The following is a 25,899-nucleotide window of genomic DNA, read 5'->3' as shown; positions in this document are numbered from 1 at the left end:
GGAGTGACGAGTAAACCAGAGCCAGAAGACATAAGTGTGCGAACTGGGGAGTAAGGAAGGACAAGGTCAGTGATATAGTGGGGAGTAAGACCATGTTGTGCTTTTAAGGTGATGAGTAATATTTTATATTGTATATGATATGAAACAGGTAGCCAGTGGAGGTTATGGAGTATAGCAGAGTATTTGGCAGATGCTTTTATCCAAAGCGACTTACAGTGCACTTATTACAGGGACAATCCCCCGGGAGCAACCTGGCGTTAAGTGTCTTGCTCAAGGACACAATGGTGGTGGCTGTGGGGATTGAACCAGCAACCTGGTTACCAGTTCAGTGCGCCACCACCACTCCAATGTGGGGTAATGTGAGAGTACTTTTTTGAATAAGTAAGAACCCCGGCAGCTGAGTTTTGAATACTGGAGTTTGTTGAGTAAATTCTTGGTGAGACCGGAAAAAAAAGCATAATAGTAATCAAGTCGTGAGATGATGAATGCATGAACAAGGGTCTTGGCATCTTTGAATCTGAGTATGGGACAGAGCCTAGCAATATTGCAGAGATGGAAGAAGGCAACTTTAGTGAGAGAGGAAATGTGAGACGTGAAAGAGAGGGTAGAATCAAAAGTGACACCTAAATTGTGTACAGTGACGGACGGTCTGACCAAGACTCAGTCAATGTCAATAGACAGATTTGAATGCACGCCGGTGACATTATTGGAACCAACTAGTAATATGTCTGTTTTATCAGCATTGAGTTTTAGGAAGTAGTGGGTCATCCAGGCCTTGATATCAACAATGCATGCTATTAAGGAAGTGGGGGGGAAGTGGGACAGTGGGTTTGGTGCTGACATACAGTTGTGTATCGTCAGCATAGCAGTGGAAGTCAAGCCCATGCTGACGAATAATTTTGCCAAGTGGGAGCATATAGATTATAAAGAGTAAAGGGCCAAGGACAGAACCTTGAGGAACACCTTGGGAAACTGGAGTGGTGGGGGACTTCGACTGTTTGATTGATATATAATGCTGGCGGTCAGAAAGGTATGAAGTAAACTAGGTTAAGACAGAACCAGAAACACCAATAGTAGACAGGTAGAAAAGGAGTGTGCGATGTGAGACAGTGTCAAAGCCTGCACAAAGATCTAACAGGACAAGCAGTGTAAGTTTAGCAGAATCAGCAGCAATGAGCAAGTCATTAGTTACTTAGTTGAATTTTTGGGTGAACTATCCCAAGGGTTACTTTTGTCGGTCGGAATGCAGTAGGGGAAAAGTCTCCACAGGTGTCCCTTTCCTCTTAAGAGTTTTCATCAAGAACATTACTAAGGGAACTGTAGGTGGGAAAGGGCATGATGGCATTGGTAACTGAAAACTTCTGTGTTTGAATGATGCAGCTTCCAGGCCACTAGGTGTCATACTTAGACATACTTCAAAAATTACTGAGTGCACTTTTAATGGCGAAAGATACTATCACCGCTAGCTAACATTAATGTAACTAATGTTAATCAAATAATTAAAACATTAGACAAAAGACTAGTGTAATTATAGAGGTGCACAGAGATGCATGGCATAATGTAAACAGAACTGCATAGTGAAAACAAATAACTATGCTTGTACAAGCTCAATCAACCACCAACATCAGTCTCTTTATTATTATTATTTTTTTATTTATTTATTTTTATTGAAAACAATTCAAATGTTACAAACAGGAGTACATATATAACAATTCAAATTGTTATTCAACAATCATGCCAGGGGTATATGTTATGATATGTGTTAAGCGGATAGGAATAAATACAGCTACATTGTGAAAATAATTTATTCAAATATCATTTACATTGTGTTTGTGTAACCATTTTGGTTAATTACACTAAAATTATGCCTGTTTCTTTCTATAGCCCAACATTTAAGACCAAACGGAGAAGGATCTGGCACTGCCTAGTTTCCTTGTGTGAGGAACGATGACGCTGCAGATATGTAAGTTGTGCCTAATGACTTATTGACTGCACCACCAAAACTTAACCCGTGGTCTGTATTTTAAACATCACTCTGGTGTGTATTCAACTCATTATGGAGGATTCCATTACTTTACTAAAGGCTAAATATTGAAATGATTTGAATGAAATTATGAGTTTTCAGAATGTGCGAGCAGCTCAGAAATAAAGTTATCATAAAAGAATCAGCTCTTCATGTGCTACTGTATATTCCAAGTATTCTTTGGTATAAGGAACAGAAACAAGTTAGTCTTTATTCAGTGATCACTGTCCCCAACTACCATAGCATTCAAATACTGCACTTATTTAGACATTAAAAAACTGCCGCCTTAAGATGTGTCATGACAGGTTTGACGTCAGTGATGTCATATGCCATTGGCTCTTGCGTCTTGTGACCAACTGCGACAATTAACGTTTGGATGTATCTTTTTGAATGAGATGTGACTTCATGGACCTAAAGTATCACTTTATTCCTCACACAAGCTATCATATGTCTTCAGATGACTTGGAATGCAGCACATAGTCATTTGAAATACTTATAGTGCTTTTTTGGAATAAATTGTGACTCAAGACATCTATGAAATAGTGTAATGTAACTAAAATTATTGTGACTTTGCATTTATCTACCTGATACAAGTATAATATTGTATAGAAGTGGTTAGGTTTAGGGGTAGGAGATCTAAAATATCAATATAATAGTATTATGCAACTATACTGATATATTGATAATATAAGTATAATATACAACAATATCCTTAGATAGCCAAACATGTGACAGGATCCTCTGAACTGATGTGAGAATGTTATAACAGTGATGTTTCTATGGTACAGGTACAAAGACATTTACCTTATGAGAGTGTCCTACTGTTATCCATAATGACCTGCAAAATCATTTCTCACTTTTTATAGTTATTTCTACATATTTCACATAGAACATATACTCGTGTGTGTGCGTGTGCGTGTGTGCGTGTGCGTGTGCGTGTGCGTGTGCGTGTGCGTGTGCGTGTGCGTGTGTGTGTGTGTGTGTGTGTGTGTGAGTGTGAAAGTTCCCAAAACACGTCATAATATTTGTTCTAATGTTCTTTTGTTCCTATGGAGTGAAGAAGGTTTAGAAGTTGCCTGGGATGTCAAAGGATTAAAGGCTGTGTGTCTGTTTTTATGTTTGAAGACAGATGTGCTCATCTAATAGTTGGACAGGCTCCTGAACACTCATTCATTCATTCCAAATGGCCGGTCATTTCTGACCGGGAACATCACAGGTGTGTGTGTGTGTGTGTGTGTGTGTGTGCATGTCTGAGCACACACACCCTCACCCACTCACCCCCACATGCCCTTTGGATTCCCTGGCAACCTCTGAAATGTTGCTGCGTTGGTAAAAATCATACAACATTTCAGAACTTGTCTAGGAAACCAAAGGGTGTGTGTTTGTGTGTGTGTGTGTTTGTATGTGTGTGTGTCGGTGTGCGTGTGTATCAGTGTGTATACACCTCCGTGGACTTTATGTGTGCAAGTACACATGCACATATATGCTCATCAGATAGTTGGACAGACTCCTGAACACTCATTTTTTATTTTTTTATTTTTTATTTTGTAACCCTGCCCATTAATTTCCAATGGCCGGTCATTTTTGACAGTTGTAACAAAGTTAAATAAAACCAATAAAATGTAAAGAAAATTGTGCAATTTTTTTCTTTGTGTATGTTTTCAGATACCATATGTGAACAAAGTCAAAGAATTTAATTCCAATTGGATTAATAATAAAAAAAATAAAGAAAATGTAAAAACCAAACAAAAAGCAAAAGTTGTTCGGGTCAAAATGACCGGAACACAACAGAAGGATTAAATAGGTTGATTAATCTTTTCTGCAATCTTTCATTTAATGGCTACTCTAACTGCGTAAAATGTGTGATAATTTTTGTGCCTCAATTTTCTCATCCTCATCAAGAAGATGCTGAATATAACAGGAAGTACCCATTAAAACATGGCCAGTGGTCTGCATAGTGAAGACAATCCATCTTAAGGCCTCCCTGTTTACAAAGAGATAGAGAAAAGACAAAATCACAGAAGCCTTTCATGTTTATACTGTGGTATAACATTAATTAAAATCTATTAATATTGAATGTGACACCTTTCTCTAGAAGGCTTTATGCATGACTGGTTTGTGAGACAGCATCACCTTGCATTATTATTAGTATAAGAGTCAATAAACAAAGCAACACGCACAGACCTCAACACTTAGGCCCGTTTTACTAAGATCTCAAATAACGGGTGCTAATTTGCTTATGCAATCTATGAAATTGCATGTGCGTGTCATGGGCGTTTTGTGGGTGATTTACTAAGAAAAATCGTGCAAATAACTACACGTGCAAATGTGTTGGACACACCCTCCAAAAGAAGGCTTTTGCATGTGATACCTGCACCAAATGCAATTACAGGACAGCTCTCACTAATTACCATTTTATTTTTATTCAGTATGGCATGTATTTGTTTATTTATAGGATTGTATGATCAGAGGTGGGTAGAGTAGCCAAAAACTGTACTCAACTAAAAGTATCCAATTAAGAGAATACTCAAGTAGTAACTCGTTACTTTCACAAATGACATAATATATGTTAACTCCCCTATATTCCATCACATAATACACATTTAACATGTATTACAGAATTATTATTATTATTAATGGAAATTCTGTCATCATTCACCATCATGTTTTTCCAAACCCATATGACTTTCTTTCTTCCATGAAACACAATAAGGAGATATTAGACAGAATGTTTGTCTGAGTCACTATTTACTTTCAGTGAATTTTTTTTTTCTCCATATTTTGAAAGTGAATGGTGACTGAGACTGTCAGTCCCTAACATTCTGTCTAACATCTTTTGTGTTCCACAGAATACAGAAGGTCACATGGGTTTGGAACAACATGAGGGTAGGGAAATGATGGCAGAATATTAAATTATGGCTGAGCTATCACTTTAAATGGATAGTTCACCCAAAAATGAAATTCTCTCATCATTTAATCACCCTCATGCCATCGCAGATATGTATGTCTTTCTTTCATCTGCAGAACACAAATGAAGATTTTTAGAAATCAGCTCTGTAAGTCCATACAATGCAAGTGAATGGGTGCCAAAATGTTGATGCTCCAAAAAGCACATAAAGGCAGCATAAAAGTAATACATACGACTCCAGTAGTTACACTGGTGGCAAAAAGTGTGGAATAATGTACAGATTTTGCTCTTATGGAAAGAAATTGGTACTTTTATTCACCAAAGTGGCATTCAACTGATCACAATGTATAGTCAGGACATTAATAATGTGACAAATTACTATTATAATTGGAAAGAAATGTTCAGAACTTCTTAAACTACTTCAAAGAGTTCTCATCAAAAAATCCTCCACGTGCAGCAATGACAGCTTTGCAGATCCTTGTTATTCTAGCTGTCAGTTTGTCCAGATACTCAGGTGACATTTCATTATTTTCCAATTATCTGTTGTCCAATGTCTGTGTTTCTTTGCCCACTCGAACCTTTTCTTTTTCCCATAAGGCCTGCACCCCTGAGTCTTCTCTTTACTGTTGTACATGAAACTGGTGTTGAGCGGGTAGAATTCAATGAAGCTGTCAGCTGAGGACATGTGAGGTGTCTATTTCTCAAACTAGAGACTCTGATGTACTTATCCTCTTGTTTAGTTGTACATCTGGTCTTCCACATCTCTTTCTGTCCTTGTTAGAGCCAGTTGTCCTTTGTCTTTGAAGACTGTAGTGTACACCTTTGTATGAAATCTTTGCATTGTATAGCCTTCATTCCTCAAAACAATGATTGACTGATGAGTTTCTAGAGAAAGCTGTTTCTTTTTTGCCATTTTTGACCTAATATTGACCTCAAGACATGCCAGTCTATTGCATACTGTGGCAACTCAAAAACAAACACAAAGACAACGTTAAGCTTCATTTAATGAACCAAATATCTTTCAGCTGTGTTTGATATAATGGCAAGTGATTTTCTAGTACCAAATTAGCAATTTAGCATGATTACTCAAGGATAAGGTGTTGGAGTGATGGCTGCTGTCTAGATTTTATCAAAAATAACTTTTTTCAAATAGTGATGGTGCTGTTTTACATCAGTAATGTCCTGACTATACTTTGTAATCAGTTGAATGCCACTTTGGTGAATTAAAGTACCAATTTCTTTCCGAAACAGCAAAATCTGTACATTATTCCAAACATTTGGCCACCAGTGTAAATCCATATCTTCAGAAGTGATATGATAGGTGTAGGTGAGAAACAGATCAATATTTGTAATTTTTTGCTAGAAATTCTTCTCCCAGCCCAGCAGGGGGCGATATGCAGAGGGGAATCTGAATCACCAAAAACACAAGAAGAAGAATGTGAAAGTGAGCTGTTTCTATGTTCCTCATCCACACATTCTCATATCACTTCGCTTCTGAAGATATTGATTTAACCACTGGAGTCTTATGGATTACTTTTATGCTGACTTATTTTTATTTATTTATTTGTATTTTTTTGCTTTAAATTTTTGACACCCATTCACTTGCATTGTATGGACCAAAAGAGCTGAGAAATTCCTTTAAAAATCTTCATTTGTGTTCAGCAGATGAAAGAAAGTCATACACATCTGTGATGGTATGAGGGTGAGTAAATGATGAGGGAATTTAATTTTTTGGGTGAATTATTCCTTTAAGATTTCTTGTCAGATCTGGATGAATTTGTCAATAAGAAGAGAGATTTGGAAACCTTTCTAGTAATTATTATGGGAAAATGTGAAAATATCCCACAGGGACATTATATATAATGCTGAAATATAAACCAAAGCAAGATCATGTTTTATTAATGCCTACTTCCGCTATTTCATAGCTTTTAAAGTCCTGCGTGGATTCTTATTTTAGTGTAGTTACAGTTTTCAGTCTTGAAAGAATTTAGATCATTAGTTCTGTACAGCAATACTGCCGCTCCCTAAACACAGAGTACGCAGCCTGCGTAGGGCACCAACTCTGGTCATGGAACAATCGCTGTGTCTGAAACCGCCCTCTAGCCACTATATAGTGCACTATTTCGGGTGTCCGTCATTTTGTAGGAGTGTCTGAATTCTGAGTGAGCCACTCATTCCCTACTTTTGTTCACTCATTCTTACCCACAATGCACTATAAATTACTTTTTGACAAATCATTACAAATTAAAATAACATATAACATATAGAGAGGCAAAACATACAGATACATTTTAAAATGTACTCTTTATTTATATTTATACATAATTTTGCCATTAAGATGAAGAATTCTTTATTTAATAAATAATTCATGGAGGTGATATTATTTTAACACACGAGACTCCACACAGTGGTGAGGCGAGTAGTAGAAAAAGCCAGGGCAACTTCAGCTCCAGTCCCGAATGGGATACCATACAAGCAGTATAAGAAGTGCCCCATGGTTCTCAAAATGTTGTGGAGACTGTTGAGAGTTGCCTTGAAAAAGCAGTGCATGCCTGTGGAGTAGCAAAGGGCGGTGGCCATCTTCACACCCAAAGAGCAGGGATCCACCAACATTAGTCAGTTTAGGAGCATTGCACTATTGAACGTGAAGGGAAAGATTTTTTCGATGGCAGCAAGGAGGATGTCTGACTACCTCCTGAAGAATGGATGCATAGACACAAGCTGCCAGAAGGCAGGTGTACCAGGTTTTCTTGGGTGCGTGGAACATGCGTCAGTAATATGGGAGCAGATGCAGTCTGCCAAGAAAGATAAGAAAAACATCCACGTAGTCTGGCTGGACTGGCAAATGCCTATGGATCAGTTCCACACCAGCTTGTTAGCTATGCACTGGAGTTTTTCCATGTACCAGAGTGTATTAGGAGCTTGGTAGACAGCTACTATGGGGACTTGAAGATATGTCATGCAACACAGGACTACATAACGCGATGGCAGGAACTGGAAAAAGGAATAGCGATGGGATGTTCAGTCTCTCCCATCCTGTTCATGGCTGCATTCGAGATCATCCTAATTGGTGCAAGAAAAATGGTCAGAGGAATCCGTGCACTGAGGTGAGATTGCCAGCTCTGCGCAGTTGTATGGATGATATCACAAGCATCCTCCAGACTGCTGCATGTACAAACCGGCTCTTGAGAAGGCTGGAAGAGCTATTGGCATGGGCCAGAATGAAGATTAAGCCAATTTAACAGATAAAAGAAGGGCGAGGAGGAGGCAGGAACCGGCTGAACAGTCAACATAAAGTTTTAATGTCAAACTCAACCTAAAACCAACAAAAACAAACATGCGTGGCCGCGTGCGTCTCTCTCTCTCGAACCTGCACCTCCGGCTGCCCCTTATCTCGCTTTCCCGCTGATCAGCTGATTCAGCGCCGGCCGTGCTCCATCACGGCCCGGCCATGCCCTCCTCCTCGTCACACTCCTCCCCCGCCAGATTCAGGCCAGGGCACCACTGGTCTGACTAACTCCCCCCTATACCACAGGGGGGATGCTTCCAGCCATTCTGTCAGCCAGTGGCCCACCCTACTTCTGTGAATCTGGGGAGAGATGAGGGGAGGCGTGGGAGAGGAAAAGGGCAATCGGAGACACACAGAGAGAGAGAGAGAGGAGAGAGAGAGAAGAACTTGCTTGCTGGCTCCCGGACACGCTATCAACTGGTCCTCAACTGCTCCTCTGCCCTCTGGCAGACGCCAGCTCGCTCCTCCCCTTCTCGGCAGATGGTTCCTCTGGCTCACGGAGGCTGGCAGCGACCCCAGGCAGATGGGCTCGGCTGCTCCCCTGGCGGATGGCAGCGGCGAGGACTCCGTGACAGCACATCCCTCCTACCTCCTGGGTTTTGGAACCACTGTAACAGATGGGCAAGAAGGAGGTGGGAACAGGCTGAGCAGTCAACATAAAGTTTTAATGTCAAACTCAACCTAAAACCACCATAAACAAACATGCAGTGTGGCTGCATGCTTCTCTCTCTCTCTCTCAAACCGGCACCTCCGGCCGGCCCTTATCTCGCTCTCCCTCTGATCAGCTTATTCAGCTGCTCCATCACGGCCTGGCCACGCCTTCCTCCTCATCACAGCCAACAAAATCACATAGTCTTTCTATTGGAAAGGGGGTGAGGGATGATCAGATTTAATTTGAGGTGGAGGGGGAAAGAATCCTGGTTGTGGCAAGCAACCTATTCAAAGATTAGGGAGAGAATACACAGCAGATCTTTCAAACAAACACATGGCAGAGTTAAGACAGACAATTGTTATCTCCCATTCAAATTCATGGTTTGGTGTTACCAATTTACACTCTAACATCGCCTGATGTGGCCGCTAAAAATGTGTGGGATTTCTGCAGCAGCAGTGGCAAGGATGGATGCCAAGGCCATTTGTTATATCAGGAAGTGGCTAGGCTTGCCACGTTGTCTCTCAGATGTAGCATTGTTTGGAAGAAATGCTTTACAACTGCCTCTAAAATCACTCACTCTGGGCTACAAACAGGAAAAGACCAGGCTTGTTTTGGAGCTACTGGAATCACCAGACCAGACCAGGCAGTCCAAGTCCAAGTCCAAACAGGCAGAACTTGGAAGGCAGAGGAGGTCGTAAACCAGGCGGTTTCAAGACTGAAGCATCAAGATATTGTTGGAAGAACACAGTCAGAAAGAACAGGCCTTGGATGGGAGTGGCTCCTAAACTGTGGTCAGCAGCCTCCCAAAAACAGAGGAAAGCAATGGTAGTTATGGAAGTAACTAGGATGGAAGAGGAAGGGTATAAGGTTAGGGCAGTCAGCCAGCAGCAGCCAGGGCGCTGAACCATATGGGAGGGGACATCTGATAGAGTGTTATGAAGGGCTGACGTGTGGAAGGTGCCCCAGGCCAGGCTAAGTTTTCTAATAAGATCCACCTACGATACCCTACCAAGCCCTGGGAATTTGTCTCTGTGGTATGGCAAAGAGGAGAGTTGCCCCCTCTGTGAGGCCCCAAGAGCAAACTTGCAGCACACATTGATTGGGTGCAAGACAGCCCTGGCACAAGGACTGTACAAGTGGCAGCATGATCAGGTCCTGCGGAAGCTGGCAGATATCCGAGAGGTGCATAGAGTGAAGGCAAACAAAGGCAACCATGCTCCTCAGAGGCAGGGTGTTGATTTTTTTTAAAGGGAGGTGCTGCACAAGGCACAGCACGGAGGGAAGCCAGATCAGTCTTGGCACCTGGAAGTGATTGGTCAATGATGGTTGACCTTGGCCAGCAGCTAAAATTTCTTACTGAGGTTGCCATTACCTCCTTGAGGCCAGATGTAGTGTTGTGGTCGACTTCAGCTAGGAAAACAGCAATGATTGACCTTACTGTTCCATGGGAAGAGGGCCTGGAGACAGCCTATGAGAGGAAGAAACTATAATATGCTGAACTGGCCGCAGAGTGCAGGGAAAATGGATGAAGGACTGCCACCTACCTTGTGGAGGTTGGGTGCCGAGGATTTTTGAGAAACATCATTGCAGGCCCTTTTTAGAGACATTTGCATCATTGGACCAGCTTCAAAAAAGTCTTAGAAGGAATTTGCAGAGGAAGCTGTGAAAGGGAGTTTCTGGTTATGGTTAAGAAGGACAAAAATTTGGGGGTTCAGAAGTATGAAACTGAGGAATAGGGAACCTGGGTGATATGTAGTGAGGGCTTGTTCTGAGGTAGTATGCCATACGGAACCGGTGGCACTGAGTTATCAAGAGATATGGTGACAATGCCAGTAGGGCACAGAGTATTTATCTCGGTGCCAGTTGGCCAATGGGCTGGTGCATATGGTCGTGTCGAGGTATTATGACATATAGAACCCTGGTTGCAAGTAATTCGTGAAGGAAGGATGTCTGGATGGGAAGGCAAGGATGAGAGGCGTTGGAAGGGATCCGGTGTCCAGCTGCCCCACCACCAGGAGATGTTCCGGGAATAATGGGGCGAAACACTGAAGATAGGTGGCTCCTGGCTGATGACCCCACAGCTGGGCTAAAGGCACTGGTGGAGGTGCAGCAGGCAATAATGCCTGGCAGGTTATTACAGCTACCTGTGCATCTGTTTAACTCAGGAGACTGCACACAGTGGAAATGATAATTCTGTGGATGATTTAAATATTCGGTTATAACATGTAGGTTATGATAATTTGGTCGGATGAAGGCGCTATGCGCCCAGAAACGCTTGTATTGGAGTTTAAAGATACTACAGTATAACAAATAAATACAATAATGTACATTTCATAAAATGTGTTTACTCTTTATATTAACATATATATTAAAAATTACAGAATGAAGATTTATTGTATTAATATATAATTTAATAAGAATAACAAGTAAGGCCCAAGTATTTTAAAAGTTCATATGTGACTTTGTTTCTGCGACAGCCACAGAGCTCTGATGCTCGGTGTATACGTCAGCGTCCGAATTCACTCACTCATTTTGTTCACTCAATTCTGAGATATAGTGCACTCACTTCCATTCACTATATTGGAAATAGTGAATGAGTAAACGATTTCGGACACAGCCACTCTCTTCACCATACGATCGCCTCGTGCCCCGTGGATCTCTCTGTGCATGCACAGAAATGCTGTCTGTTCGCGCTCCAGTTGTCGATCACGCAAACGGCAGAGCAAAAGGCATTTCCACTTAACTTGGATGTTTATATGGATTTATACAGTTAATCAGCCCGAAGTAACTGCAATAGTTGCCAGTACACATACCGTGGAGTGAATATGTAAATACTTTTGTAAGTAAATGTGTAAAAAATGTGGCATTAGAGCCACAATTTACCTCAACGTGCTGCCTTAAATTTAAGATGAGATTTTAATCTTGAAATATCCGCTTGTCTTGGTGTTAAATGAAGGCATTGCATGACGAAATTATTCTTTTTTCACTGTGCGGGTCGAAGAAAGTGTTTCACTTTGAAGAGCTTGATGCTGCAGCAGTGATGGACTCGGCTTGAGTGACAGTCTGTGACAGCGTGCACAGCTGTGTGAACTTCTGCTGTCGTAAAAGTCCCATTCAATAATCTCTCAATAAATTAATCATTAACTAAACTTAAATCCAGTAATGTAACGACAGAAACATCGCCCATTGTAAAGAAGCAAAAGTAAAAAAAATTCATTCGAAATTTACTTGAGTGAGAGTAAAAAGTACCAACTTTTAAACCTACTCTTAAAGTACATTTTTTCCAAAAAGTTACTCAAGTAAATGTAACTGAGTAAATATAGCGCGTTACTCCCCACCTCTGTGTATGATATCGGTTGTTTCATGGGATCAACACGAAACCTGTTTGGTGTACAGGTGCGTATCGGCCTGCTTAGAGAACTGGAAAGAACCGCCATTTAAAATATTTCACAATATTTCAGCAGTTAAAAACAATGTTTAAATTATGACATAATTTGGGCATAAATTGTTAGTAGGCATATGATGTTATCAGTTATGATATCGAGTTTTAAAATAATCGAATAAAACAGTTTTTATAAACTGCAATAATCTGCATTCAGCTCAATAAATAACAGGTTTATGTAAAGGCTGCACTGCAAAGTGAATTAGGCTTCCATTACTGTGCAACATCTACAGTTTTTGCCATAGTTACTGTGGCAGTTTTATGCAACCTCTCTAATATTTGCCACTTAATGGTTCATTTTAATAATTGCTCAATGAGTTGCTGATATATAATGTATTTTTGTTACAGTCAGGTACATTCATTTATTAATTTCTTACTGTTTATTCAACATGTCTGTCAGTAAATTACTGTTTTTTATAGTGTAGATTGTGTTGTAGTTGGTCAACATTAAAATAATTAAAGTATCTACATACAATGTACAGTGCATGGTGCAGTTCGTGGTAGCAACTATAGTAGTGTGGGAATGTAGGAATTGGAAATCTGAACACAATTTTTTAGTACTGCTGTACAAAAGTAAATAACTGAGAAGTGTGGAAATTTGGATGCTGTTTTTCTGTAGTATAAGTGTGGTAAATATTGTAAAAGTATGGTCATTTGAATGCAGTATTACTGAAGTTTTCAGGATCATTCAAGGGGAACACCACCCATGGGTGTCCCATATTTTTAAACTTTGAAGGTGGCAACCCTAAGTACAACTGTGATATAGATGCAGTAGAAGTACATTTTCCAGAGTTTTACGGCATCTAATTTACCACACTTGCACTACAGTTTAAAAAGTCCAATTAGATTTTTAAAGGGATAATCTTGAGCAAACAGCTTTTGTTCAAGATCATGACATATATTTCTTGTTATCTTGAGAGAACTTCTGTACTTTAAGCGTGACCTTATCACTTTTTTATCTAAATCAATCTTCAGGTCTTTCACTGACACATATGCACATACATACATGCCCACACACACTCACCTTAGCATCCTTTTTGCCTTATAGCACTGCAAATCATATGAAACAGAGTATATTCCATACAAGGTTGCATGCACATTTAGGCATCCAATAAAATCCTTTGGATGGTTTTTGTAAAGATCAAAGGTCAGTTTGGCCACATCTTTCCTTGGCCGTTTCAGGTAGCATTCAGAAACACTTGTGGTTGTAGTTTTCTGTGTAACCATGGTAAGGAGATAAAATATAAAGATTTTACTTAAATGTGGTATTTCATACTTTCATCAATTTTTTTTTTTTTTTTTTTTTTTTAATCACATGAAAAAAAATTTTTAGCCCGCAAAGTGGCATGGTGTTCATGAACAAGGATCTGCTAACCAGTATCGACTAAATGAAAATTTGTATGTCATTCATACAGTTTGGCATGCAAGTCTATCCTGTTCGACAGGAGATTGTTTGGTGACAGCCACATACTGATCAGAAAATAATAATAATAATAAAAGATAAATCTGCTCATAACTTTCCAAATGTTTATTTCTTGTCTTATTCCTTGGAATAATGGAGTCCAATGATAGCAATTTTTCCAAGGTCGACCATATTGCTTATTTGCCATTTTACCATTTATCACGAACCAATAGATCTAAAAGAAACAAAACTTTTCAAGCATAATAAATACCATGTCCTAGTCTTAATGTTGCACTTTTGTTGTTCTTGATCTCTTTGCATTGTACTTCTTGGCCCCAGTCATTAACAGATCTACCAAAAGGGTGACCTGGGTGCCTGCCCAGGGGTCCGACATGCCAGTGAGGCCTTTTCTTAATGCTAATTCATTACATACTTGCTAACTGATAACATTTACGTCAGTATCCCTGTCTGGGTAGCCCTGTATTAGATAGCATTATTTTACGGAGTGTCTATTTGCACCCCAATATTCTGGTGGAACCACAGATATATACAACAAAATAAACAATATATGTTGCTGCTGTGGCATGGGGTCTAAAGACGTGTGAGTGTGCAGTGTTGTCATAGCGATGGTGGTTCAAATTCGTGTTTTGTCCCTCTCTTTTTCACATCCGATTTCCTTTTTCAGCTCTTAATATTTCCTTTAAAACTACTTAAAATAATAGATAAAATTTCATATGAATGTTGATTTCATCACAGTGATTTGGTTTCAGTGAATGTCGAGGAGTGCAGAGAAGGGTTTGATCCGGAGGCGGGGCCTGTCGATTGCACTCGTTCCCGTGGCTCGGCATCATTTGTGTGTAGACTGCATCACTGTATTACTAATATTGTAGTTACTATGTTTTTTTTTGGCAGAAGCAATAGATTTAATGCAATTAACCATGGTGTTAGTACAGTAATATGGTGGTAATATAGTGACCGTTGATATTGCACACCTTCGGCTGTGCTCCAACAGCTGGACAAATCGTCACTTCGCCGTTGATACTGCACATCTTCACAGTGAGTGGATTACTTCCCTGTTCATGCCTCGACAAACAGCGTATCCTTTTAACACGAGCGTTGTTTTTTATAAGCAACTGCGTTCATTGTGGATGCATGAAACTCAAGACGCTTTGCTCTTGGCTTGCTTTTGTTCTGAGAGCTGAAGCCGCTCCCCTCTCCTCCCGCTATACTCCTGCGGGTCCCAAGGGACCACATAAGGGAGGCACGCAAAACGTGAAATAGAGCATGGAGATTTTAGCAGGATTTGTCGATGGCTCAGCTGCTTCACCCATTCACTACGAGCGTTGTTATTCCCAGGGCTGAGCCCACATTCGCTAAGATTGATTGCGTTCATTGGGAGTGCATGAAACTCGAGACGCTTTGCTCTCTGCTTGCTTTCGCTCTGAAAGCCGAAGCCACTCCCCTCTTCTCCCTCTATACTCCTTCTGCGGTGTGTGAGAATAGGATATAGAGCATGAAGACAGTTTGAGGATGATTTGTTGCTAGCTTGAGCCTGGCACCTCTCCTCTTCTCCATCTAAAGTGGGTTTGCCTGTTCAGTACGCCGTGACATCTGCGTGCTGGCGTGCATGATATGATAACATTCGCCGGAGACTATGATAAGGCGGATGCTATATTTCTAGCGTTTATCCCTATCAGTCATCAGCACTGTTTATCGCCTGGGCTGAGTCCACACTGACACCACACTTGTTGGGAATGATTGTGTTCATTGCAATCATGACACTCTAAATGCTTCACTCTCAACTTAATTCTGGGAAAGCTGACACCAGTCCCCTGCTCTCCCTATGTTCTATCTATTCAGTAAGCGTTCAGGTCTCTGGCTTTGCTGCCTTTGAGGTGCTAGTCAAATGTGCCGTGCCACAAATTGGTGCTCTGGACACCTAGGTCTCAGCCCATGAAATTGTCAGGTCTATGAGCGCCCGCTGTCTGTGAATTGACACTCTTGGCAACATTATCAGGAATTTTCTCACTTTTTCCATCATTGTGAGCCGGGAATGAGAAGATGTTCACAACAATATACTGTTTGTGCTGTTGTTGGCTCCATTCCAAGTGTTTGTCATGTTCCAATTTGGATGACATTTGAGACATAAAAGTGGATTATTTACCAAGACAAGTAAAAATAGACTAATTTTGTAGAATAACAACCTAAGGTAAGAGCTGATATAGAGTTTGTGGCTATTTATAGGCCCTTCTCAATCATGGCCTCCTTATAATCCCCATCCATGAATTGGCTGTATCACTCTACTCTCTCCTCTCCACCAATAGCTGGTGTGTGGTGAGTGTACTGCTGCACTATGGCTGCCATCACATCATCCAGGTGGATGCTGCACACTGATGGTGGTTGAGGAGATTCCCCCTATACTATGTAAAGTGTTTTGAGTGCCTAGAAATGCGCTATATAAATGTAAGGAATTATTAATTATTAATTATTATTTGGGGTTTACAGATGATCAGAGCAGACATGAGATTTTTTTTTCACTTTGAAATTCTTTTGATGATTATTTGAACAAAATAATAAAATAACTACTAAATTTAATTAGCATTTATTCTCCTTTTTGTAAATAGGTGTTTATTTGTTTATTATATCTCATTTGAACATATCGAACATTTAATAAACATACTATATAATGAACACTGAATTAACAGTAAAATAACTTTTGAACAAATTCACTTAAAAAAAAATGTCACAAATATGTAAAGCTACATGTGAAGTAGTTAAGAGCAGAGCAGCGCTTGTCAAGATAAACACATTTTTATCTTGAATAAAAAGTCATTTAAAATATTAAAGTTTTGATATCATTTCTGGGTCAAGATAAACAAATAGATATTTGTACATTTAATTACCTCATATTTAAACACTGACCTTCTGTGGTGTCCACTTCTGTCCTTTCACTAAGACCATGAGGACAGTGTTGTTTTTTAAGGTCTGAAAAAATTCATCTGTATCCACTCCAGTTCCATCCTCATCCAGCACTAAAGCACTGACACACTGCATGTGGAATGTGCTCATCACCTATGAGGAAAAAAGCCAAATCTACCCTCAATCAGCTTTAGAGCAACCTGGTAGCAAAAGTGGTAGGAACACAAGAAAAACAAGGAAATAAAAATGCAACTTATTGATGTGTAATAATACCATATTAAGTACAAAACTAATATAATGCAATATCACTGAGGTGGAAATGTATCCTCTATGATATTGCAGCAATTATCCAGATGTTGAATTAGATTATCAAGCAAACTGTTATCAACTCCTACATGCCAACTGAATAGAATAAGACAAAAATAAACATTTCACACAGTGTTTAGTGAGAGATATGATTGATTCAAACACTGAAAGTGGCTGTTCTGTATATGTATTATTGTATTACAGTTGTAATAATAAAGTCTTAATTAACATTATGGTTATTTAACATATTGAGATATTATTATTCAGTAAATTGTAGTATTTGGTTACATTATGTTTTGTGATTTCTCATACCTTCTTTATATAACATTCATCACTTGTGCACTTTTGACCTCTAGCGGGTGAGGCTTTTTAGACAGATAAACAGCAGCACAGGACAGGGAAGTACAGTACAGTACCATGAGCGAGAGTGTTACCCGCTAGAACAGTTTATTTTGAACAAGAGGGGCAAACAGTTACTGAATTTAACACGGGAGTATAATACCGAACTGATGCGTATTGATAGAAGCGGAGAGCCCATCTGTGCGCACAATGGTGCGAGGAACCGGACGGTGGGAATAAAAATAATGTTCAGTGAAAAGTCAAAAGTAGATTGTAATGTATATAATTGTAACTTTATCAGATAATATTAATAAAACACGGGATCTCGTTGCATGGGGATTTTTTGCCCCTTTATTTTGAATTTCAGGGATATTTTTGTTAATTTCAGTGGCATTTTTGCTCCGTGTTCCTGTTAATTTCCAACACTATTGGCATTGTATCTTTCTAAGCTATATAAACAGTTTGTTTTAGACGTATAGTAGCAAGTAAACAGGATATCCCCCACAGATATGTCAAACTACATTGTGTTAATGTTTGACAGTTAAAACATTGCCTACCTTAAAAACAAGTGAAGTTTGATCAGTGATTAAATGACAGCGTGATTTACTTTATAAACAGATTTAGCACTTATAACTTTCTTCTACCCAAAAATTCAGAAATATTATGTTTTTTTTGTTTTTGTTTTTTTGTACTTTGTAATTGTGGTGAAAAATAATTGTTGAATACTTCATTTTTAATCAACTCAAGTAAAATTATTATTATTTATTTATACTTAAAATGTACTCAAGTACTGTAATGAGAGTAGTTGTAATTCGTTACTTTCCACCTCTGACCACAGGTGAGGGAAAAGGCTCCAGTGGCGCAGCAGGCGAGGGGGAGGGCGGAGCCTCTGAAAGGAGCAGAGCTGGCTTCTCTCCACCAGCAGATGCTGCAGAAGGATGTAAAAACTGAAGGACTGCGGAGGAGGCCACAAGCTGAGCGGCCAGGACAGAGGGTAGATGCAAGGACTGAACTGGCTTCTCTCCACCAGCAGGGAATAAGGCAGGACTAATGATGTAACAGTGTCACGGTTACACAGTATAGTTTTAAAAAGAGATGGTTATCATACAGTTGATATTTATAATTCACGGTGTTGCATTCACGGTATTACTTAGATTTTGTTTTTTGTTTTTGTTTTTTTGATCCAAGTAAAGGAATACATTTCCATTGTAAATATCAGTGGAATTAAGAGAGAATCTGCTACATTTACACAGGATCATATGAACTTCAGCAAATGCATTTCTAAATTGCGACATCCTCCCATTTCACTCAACCGTCACTTCATTTTAAAAGCCACACACGCAAACTGCACAGCAGACAGAGCGCACTGAAATGTCAAAGCCTGAACCTTTATTTCCCCCCGTCAAGCAGCTGAAGTCTGTGGTGTGCAGGGGCACATTATCACACGAGCTGAAATCCAGGGGCCCATAACTCCCAGGGAGGACCCTTTTGTGGTGTCCGCCACCCCATTCTCTCCAGTCGACGTTTGCAGGAGGAGACACTGTTGTAAACATGGAGTAGGCATGCACTCAACACGTGCGCACATTGGATGAGCCGGTGAGAACTCCTGTTAAGGTGTTTACATGCCACACGAAATCTGCACTATGGGCAAAAATGTACCCGTGTTGATCGGTTTATCCTTACACCGTTTATGACTTCACACCGATAAAGGAACGCCGTTTATTGCGTTTACATGACCACACGTGTTGTTGGCTTATTAAGCATAATCAGTGAAAGAAAGTGCATGTAAATGTGCTCAGTGATTACATTTCATTGTGGCATGATTTCTGCACATTTTAAATTCAAATCAAATGCAAAAGAAAGCAAAGATTTGCAATCATGTGCTTAACATTTAACTTTCCAATGGAAAGCGTCACACAGTAGAATGCAATGCAGAGTGAATTACATTTCAAGGCGTGAATGTTTTTTACTGGCATGAATTCAGCATTTAATTTTTTAAATGTAAGAATAAAGTAAGCAGCACTACAAAATATATAATGACAGCTTTACACAGGTTGTGAATGAAAAGGAATGCTGTGAATATATTGAATTTAAAAAATGTTCCCTGTTATGATTGCATTTCAGTGTGGCATGATTTCTGTCACATACTTTACTGTGCTGAGAAGAAAAGTAAAAACATGGTTCTGTGGAAGCATTATGTGATCCACATTACTGTAAATATTTGTTTTGTAATTAATTTATTTGACACGCTTACAGTACTTTTTGGTAGACTCTCGGAAAAAGACAATGCATAAGACAGTTCATAAAATCTCTTTCATTTCCTGTTCTCACCTTGTTCTGTAGGTCTTTCAGGCCATCTGCCATGATGCCTTTCTTAATGGAGCGATCATTGTTGATGACCCGAAAGGGTCTGGAGCGCTGAGTCCAACTTGGTAAGAGCTGCTGCGTCATTGAAGCACTGACTAATATGCGTCTGTGGGCAGTGACACACACAAACAGGAACAGAACATCTCATTTGAAAGCCCAGTTCCCAGTTTCAGTTCAGTTTGTTTCACTATATTAGTGAGGAAATCTCATAGACGTCTGTTGATTTCATAGCAGGGTAATGATATTTTGATGCACTAACCCAACCCCTAAACCTCACACAAACCTGACTGTGCACATCAGTAGATTTAAAACTGAACATCTTCTGGTCCATTAATGAGCTTTTTTTTTTTTTTTTTTTTTTTTTTTTTTTTTACTAGTGAGACCGTTTTACCGCATTAATGAGACATTTTTTTAATATTGAGGACATTTTGGCCTCATAAGTGTAGCAAAACCTGTATACACAAACACACACATAAAGAAGTATAATCTAATGATGACCTACTCATCAAATAAAAAACAGCACATAAAGGGACAACATAATGTAAACACAGTTACTTTGAAAGGGAGGCTGGTGAGAACACATCCAGAGATTTCTTGGCATATTCCATAGTATACAGCTGTACAGCTCCTGCGACCTTCAAAAACATGAATGAAGCATTAAATTACAGATAAAGACTTGAATAAATAACATCAACAACTAAAACATTTTTACAGTAGTGGCAGTGGGAAATATCCCACCCTAGTAAGAAACTGTGTTATGCCATAGATGGTTCCTGTTGATGTCATATGGTCACGCTAGTTGTTGGTCTGTTAATATACTCCATGTGGCTGTGAATAAACAACACAAAGTCATTGAACTTTTGCTTCATTCACATACACCACATAAACATGGTGTCAGAAGCGGACAATAAGCTTCAAACAGCATTCTTGCCCCTGAGGGCATGCAGAAGACAGGGGATATAGAAGAACTGGGATACTTTCAGTGTGGAATTCAAGGGCTGGGTCATTCTCAAAAAAGCGTTGACTTTCCGACTTACAAAATATAGAAATTTTCAATTCAGTTCAGTTCGGTTTTCACCCATAAAAGCTTTCTTAACATTATTTTAATTCACAAAGGAAAACTTGACTGTTGTTCTTTATTTTAATTAGTTTTATTTTCACGAATAAATCAAGAGTTGTAACGCCATGACGATGACACTGGTAACAAACTCTCTTTAAAAATGAATTTTTTAAGATGGTGTCAATAGCATCACAACACACAGACCACTGATCAGACTCAAATCTATAAATCTTACCATTAAATAATTGTTTTCAATAACAATATTTTGTAACACTAATGACAAGTTTAAAAGAACTATGTGAAAAAATGTGTTAAAATGTAAATTAATAACTTTTTCAACATGGTAGGAAAATCACTAGATGCACATTTGAGCAGCCTCTTCTTCCTCTGAACTTTGACCTTGGAAGTTTTTTCCACAAGTTTTTAACATTGATAACACCAATGACATGAAATCAAGGCACAAACATTTTTTAAATTATTTAAGTTATTACTTATTTTGTTTTGCTTTTTTGCATGCTTAGGCTTTGCAATAATGCTTGATCTGAGAAAACAAAACGAGTTTTTTTCAAAACGAAATTTACATAAATTATGTACCTCAAAGAAGTGGTGTACAATTGGCAAATTCAAATTTTTTTCAACTTATAGGCAACGAATGTCGACATATCTACAGTCACAACATTGTGCTGAACGAGAAACAAAACAAAAATGAAATGATTTGAGGCTGGCTCACTCTGTGAATTGCCAATGAGAGTGTGAGATGGCGTCTGCTGCATGAATGTGAGCTAATGCGTCCAGAAGCTGCAGAAATATCCCAGCTTGCAGAAGCAACAGAACAATGCATGAAAGGAATTGACAGCACATTCAATAACAGTGTGAATGATGCACAGAAGCCAAATCACCAGGATTGTGACCGGATAAACAAGCTGATGCCTAGGTCCATGAGCTGTAGGTATTGTGGGGGTGGCCGTAAAAAAGGCAAAAAGCAGTGCCCTGCATTCGGAAATGCTTGTCAGTCATATGGAGCGATTAATCATTTTGCCAAAATGTGTAAAGCCAGGCAGAGGGCTGATTGATTCAGCAGAGTGCACACAGTGATGGACGATGGACACGATGAGCAGGAACCTGACAGTAAAGGCTGGCTTCAGTGTTGATGAGGGCATTGGCAGGGTCAAATCCCCAGGTCCAAAATGGTTTGGAAACTTGATGCTCAACCAACCAGCTAGACACTGGAATTTACCATTCCAGACAAGCTTCACAGACTGAATGTGTGCCCAGATATTCCCATCACGAGACAACAATTGTTATGCAAGTTCAAGGATGTATTCAATGACCCGGTCAAGTCAGTCAGGGGAGAAGTTTGATGAATGCTCAACAGTAGTGTGACAGTACAGTAAACATGCTGTGGAACATTCCAGTGGCCTTTAAAACCAAAGTGAAAGAGCAGCTTAATAAGTACACTAGACACATTTGTATCCCAAAAATAACAGAACCCACTCCATGGATGAGTAACATGGTAGTCATAGTCAAGCCAGATAAAGTGCGAATATGCATCAACCTAAAACACCTGAATCAAGCTTTGAGTCACACTACCATATGCCAATGTTGAAAGATATTCTGTACAAACTACCCAAAGTACACCTGTTCACACTGGTAGATGCTTGTAATGCAAATGCACATTTATAATTAAATTCAAAGCCAAATAGCATTTTTAGAAGTACATAGGCAGGGCCTGGGTATCTCAGCGAGTATTGATGCTGACTACCACACATCGCAAGTTTGAATCCAGGGTGTGCTGAGTGACTCCAGCCAGGTCTCCTAAGCAACCAAATTGGCCCGGTTGCTAGGGAGGGTAGAGTCACATGGGGTAACCTCCTCGTTGTCGTGATTAGTGGTTCTCGCTCTCAATGGGGCGAGTGGTGAGTTGTGTGTGGATCGTGGAGAGTAGCATGAGCCTCCACATGCTGTGAGTCTCCGCGGTGTCATGCACAACGAGTCACGTGATAAGATGCACGGATTGACGGTCTCAGAAGCGGAGGCAACTGAGACTTGTCCTCCACCACCCGAATTGATGTGAGTAACCGCGCCACCACGAGGACCTACTAAGTAGTAGGAATTGGGCATTCCAAATTGGGAGAAAAGGGGATAAAAAAATAAAGAAAAAAGAAAAAGAAGTACGTAGGCTATATTTGCCCAAGGCTTCTAATCTTCCTTAAAGTGAACTCAGCATTGGACATTAAGTCAGTTTCAATATGTTCTTACTTTAAATGTTCTTACCCTTGCTCGGAGCAAGTCTCTTTCAGCAAACTCAGAGCGGGTTTTCTCTCACACAGTGAGAAGTGAGGAGCAGGGCATGAAAAACACAGAACGGAGTTCCACTCTGCTCACATACACTGCTTCTGTGTCTCTCTGTATCCCTCATTCAGTGCTTCTATAGTTTTCTTAGAAATAACTTGATTTTTCTATCTGAAATGGTAGCACAATAATGTATGATGTATATATGGCCCCAACAATGAGTCCAGCCCAGGGGCCCCCAACCCCTTAAGTCTGGCACTGCGAAACGTTAATTTGCAAAACTGGTTCTAATACTGCACACTAATTCATTATTAGACGGTACTAATAATCACACAATACCTCAATAAAAGCTCTTAAATTCCAGTTCTATAAAGTTTCTGTTCTGTTCTTGTTCAGCATTCAAAGTGTTGCAACCGTCATGTGTGTTTGGTGTCTTTGTTGCCTTGGCGTGTCATTGCAAAACAAATTTTTTGACTTTTGCTCCACTCTGACAGTAGGGAAAGTGATTGGTCATGTTGAGCAATAATGTCTGACAGCCTCTCTTTTTTCATAAATGGATAGTTATCCATTCAGTAAAGTGTAAATACCCTCCAAGAGGCATTCGAGATGGATTGCATCCGGGACACATACTAGGCATGTCCTGTCAATGCATCTGGTTGTTCAAGTCACATATGCAAACTTTCTAAACCATATAAAAATTACTCCTCCCAAACGGCAGTACATCAGCATACAGAAAATGTGACATATAACAGCTGTTACCGAGTATTTTCATTGGGCCCACGTAAATATTAAATAATTACTAAATAAGAAATGGAGACATGTTGTAGGAGAATCAGAACATTCTTCCTTAATTTGATGCAGATCGCTGACGAAACTGCATCTGACATATCTTGACAAGCCCAGAGATGAAAAACACTACACACACACACACACAATCAGACACACATGGTGCAAAGTCACTTAAAAATCAAATAATAAATAACTAAACAAAGATTTCACTGCCCGACAAGCATCATCACAGAAATAGAATATAGTGCTGGAATTAAAGATAGGATTTTTGTTTTGCGGATACATCTTTAAAGTGACCAAGTGTATATAATACCCCCTCAGCTCACACCACTATCAGAAGTAATATATCAGAGGTACATGAATAAATGAAATGCTTATGAACATACAGATACAGTATGTACCTTAAATATTGCATGCAGCTTTGAAAAAAAAAAAAAAAAACATGTTTTCACTGACCGGTGCTAAATCTATGTAAAAAATGGTTCTTATATGAGCAATTACTTTATTAGTCTTAGTATAACTGTGGACATCTACATTGCAATTCCTCAGTTCACCCACTGTGAAGATGACAGGGCCCAAATATTTTTGAAGTACCTTTAGCTGTTGAACCATGAGAGCTTATCTGAATGTACTGCCAATAAATTTCCATTTAAGATTGCTTGTGATTGATGCTTGTTAATGTTACCTCGATGCTGTGGTTATTTGCAAATCTAGCATGCCAACATTTTCCAGAAAAGGATTCATTTCTAAAATGAAGTTTGAGCACACAAACAAGGCATGTGCATTCTGTGCTTGCACATTTTAACATAGAATCATTGAAACCCACTCAACTTAAGGCATCTCACAAGAAAACAAGCAGAATCTTCTTGTAAGGTACTGGTTTGATACAACAAGCACTTAAGATGAAATAAATATTGGATTTGCCAAAGTTTGTCAGGTTAGTGACATCAATTATTTTAAAGATTTTAAAGCTACTGTGAAACTAAAAAGCTTTTGTTAAGTCAAACACATCATAAGGATACATACTTCACACGGCTATTGTGGAAAAATTGGTTTTATCTAATACTGCACAATAAATCATAAGACTGTACTAATAATCGCACAATACCTTGATGCAAGTTCTAAGATTCCAGTTTTGTTTCAACCCAGTGAATAGTGTTGTAACAGCATCATCTGTATTTCTGGTTTCTTTATAGCCGAGCGTGATTGCAAAATATTTTTTTTTATTCACCTTTGCTCCACTATGACAGCAGGGTGTTTGGTCATGCTATGTTGAGTAAAAGGATGAAATAATTTGATTTGTCAAAGCTTGCCATCTTAATGCCATTGATTCTTTAAGAGATCTTTTAAATATGATTCTTTCAAAGATTAATCTGAATTAAAATTATTTATTTTAGAAACAGTGGCAAGCCTACTTTACAACCACACTAAAAATGCTGGGTTAAAAATGACCATTCCTGGGTTATTTGGGAACCCAGTGCTGGGTAACTATTGGACAGAACATACTGGGTTAAATACATTAAGTAGTGTGCTGGGTTAAAAAAAAGACTACTTATTAAAGGTTCTTTATTTTAGATAATGATACTATTACTACTGCTACTAACAACAAAAACAATACACATTTAATGCTTATTTATTAGAAAATATTGTTTCACAAAATCCCAAATAAATCAAACTATACATATTTACAGTATACAACATGAATGCATTTATTCATTTAATTATAATCCTCTGCAGAATAAATGAAAGCCAGCAAAAATGATCAGTGAACATTCTGAGCCAGGCAAAAAATGTTTTTGGATTACAAAACAATAGCAATGGTTCTTTTCACAGAATACCAAATAAAATAAAATAAAATAAAAAATGTTGCATTTTTTGAAACAGGCAGTGATGTTAATGGATTACAAAGTAATAGCTAATCACTTCACAATACACCACATACATTAATAAATATACATACACACATACAACATGAATACACATGCATTAATTCATTTAACAATTTAGACCTCGGCAGCATAAATGGAGGCTCGCAAAAAGCGTATTGTTGAATTTTCAGAGCCAGGCAACTCAAAATAACTGCTGCAAAAATTCCCAAGCATGGGCACATT

The 25,899-nt window shown here is 39.1% G+C and overlaps 1 protein-coding gene across 1 annotated transcript; it reads right to left on the bottom strand.

Moving 5' to 3' along the window:
* Positions 1 to 1,698: 1,698 nt before the first annotated feature.
* cidec (cell death inducing DFFA like effector c) lies at positions 1,699 to 24,973 on the bottom strand. The gene is made up of 6 exons (XM_051712585.1): positions 24,897 to 24,973; positions 20,203 to 20,282; positions 19,612 to 19,753; positions 16,639 to 16,788; positions 13,339 to 13,529; positions 1,699 to 4,007 (listed from the first exon to the last, which is right to left on the bottom strand). The coding sequence occupies exons 2-6, from the start codon at positions 20,253 to 20,255 to the stop codon at positions 3,869 to 3,871; spliced, it is 675 nt and encodes a 224-aa protein (XP_051568545.1). The 5' UTR covers positions 20,256 to 20,282; positions 24,897 to 24,973; the 3' UTR covers positions 1,699 to 3,868.
* Between the last annotated feature and the right edge of the window lie 926 nt (positions 24,974 to 25,899).

Source organism: Myxocyprinus asiaticus, chromosome 12, assembly GCF_019703515.2.
Source record: "Myxocyprinus asiaticus isolate MX2 ecotype Aquarium Trade chromosome 12, UBuf_Myxa_2, whole genome shotgun sequence".
NCBI lineage: Eukaryota > Metazoa > Chordata > Actinopteri > Cypriniformes > Catostomidae > Myxocyprinus > Myxocyprinus asiaticus.
This window is presented reverse-complemented; position numbering and strand designations above follow the sequence as displayed.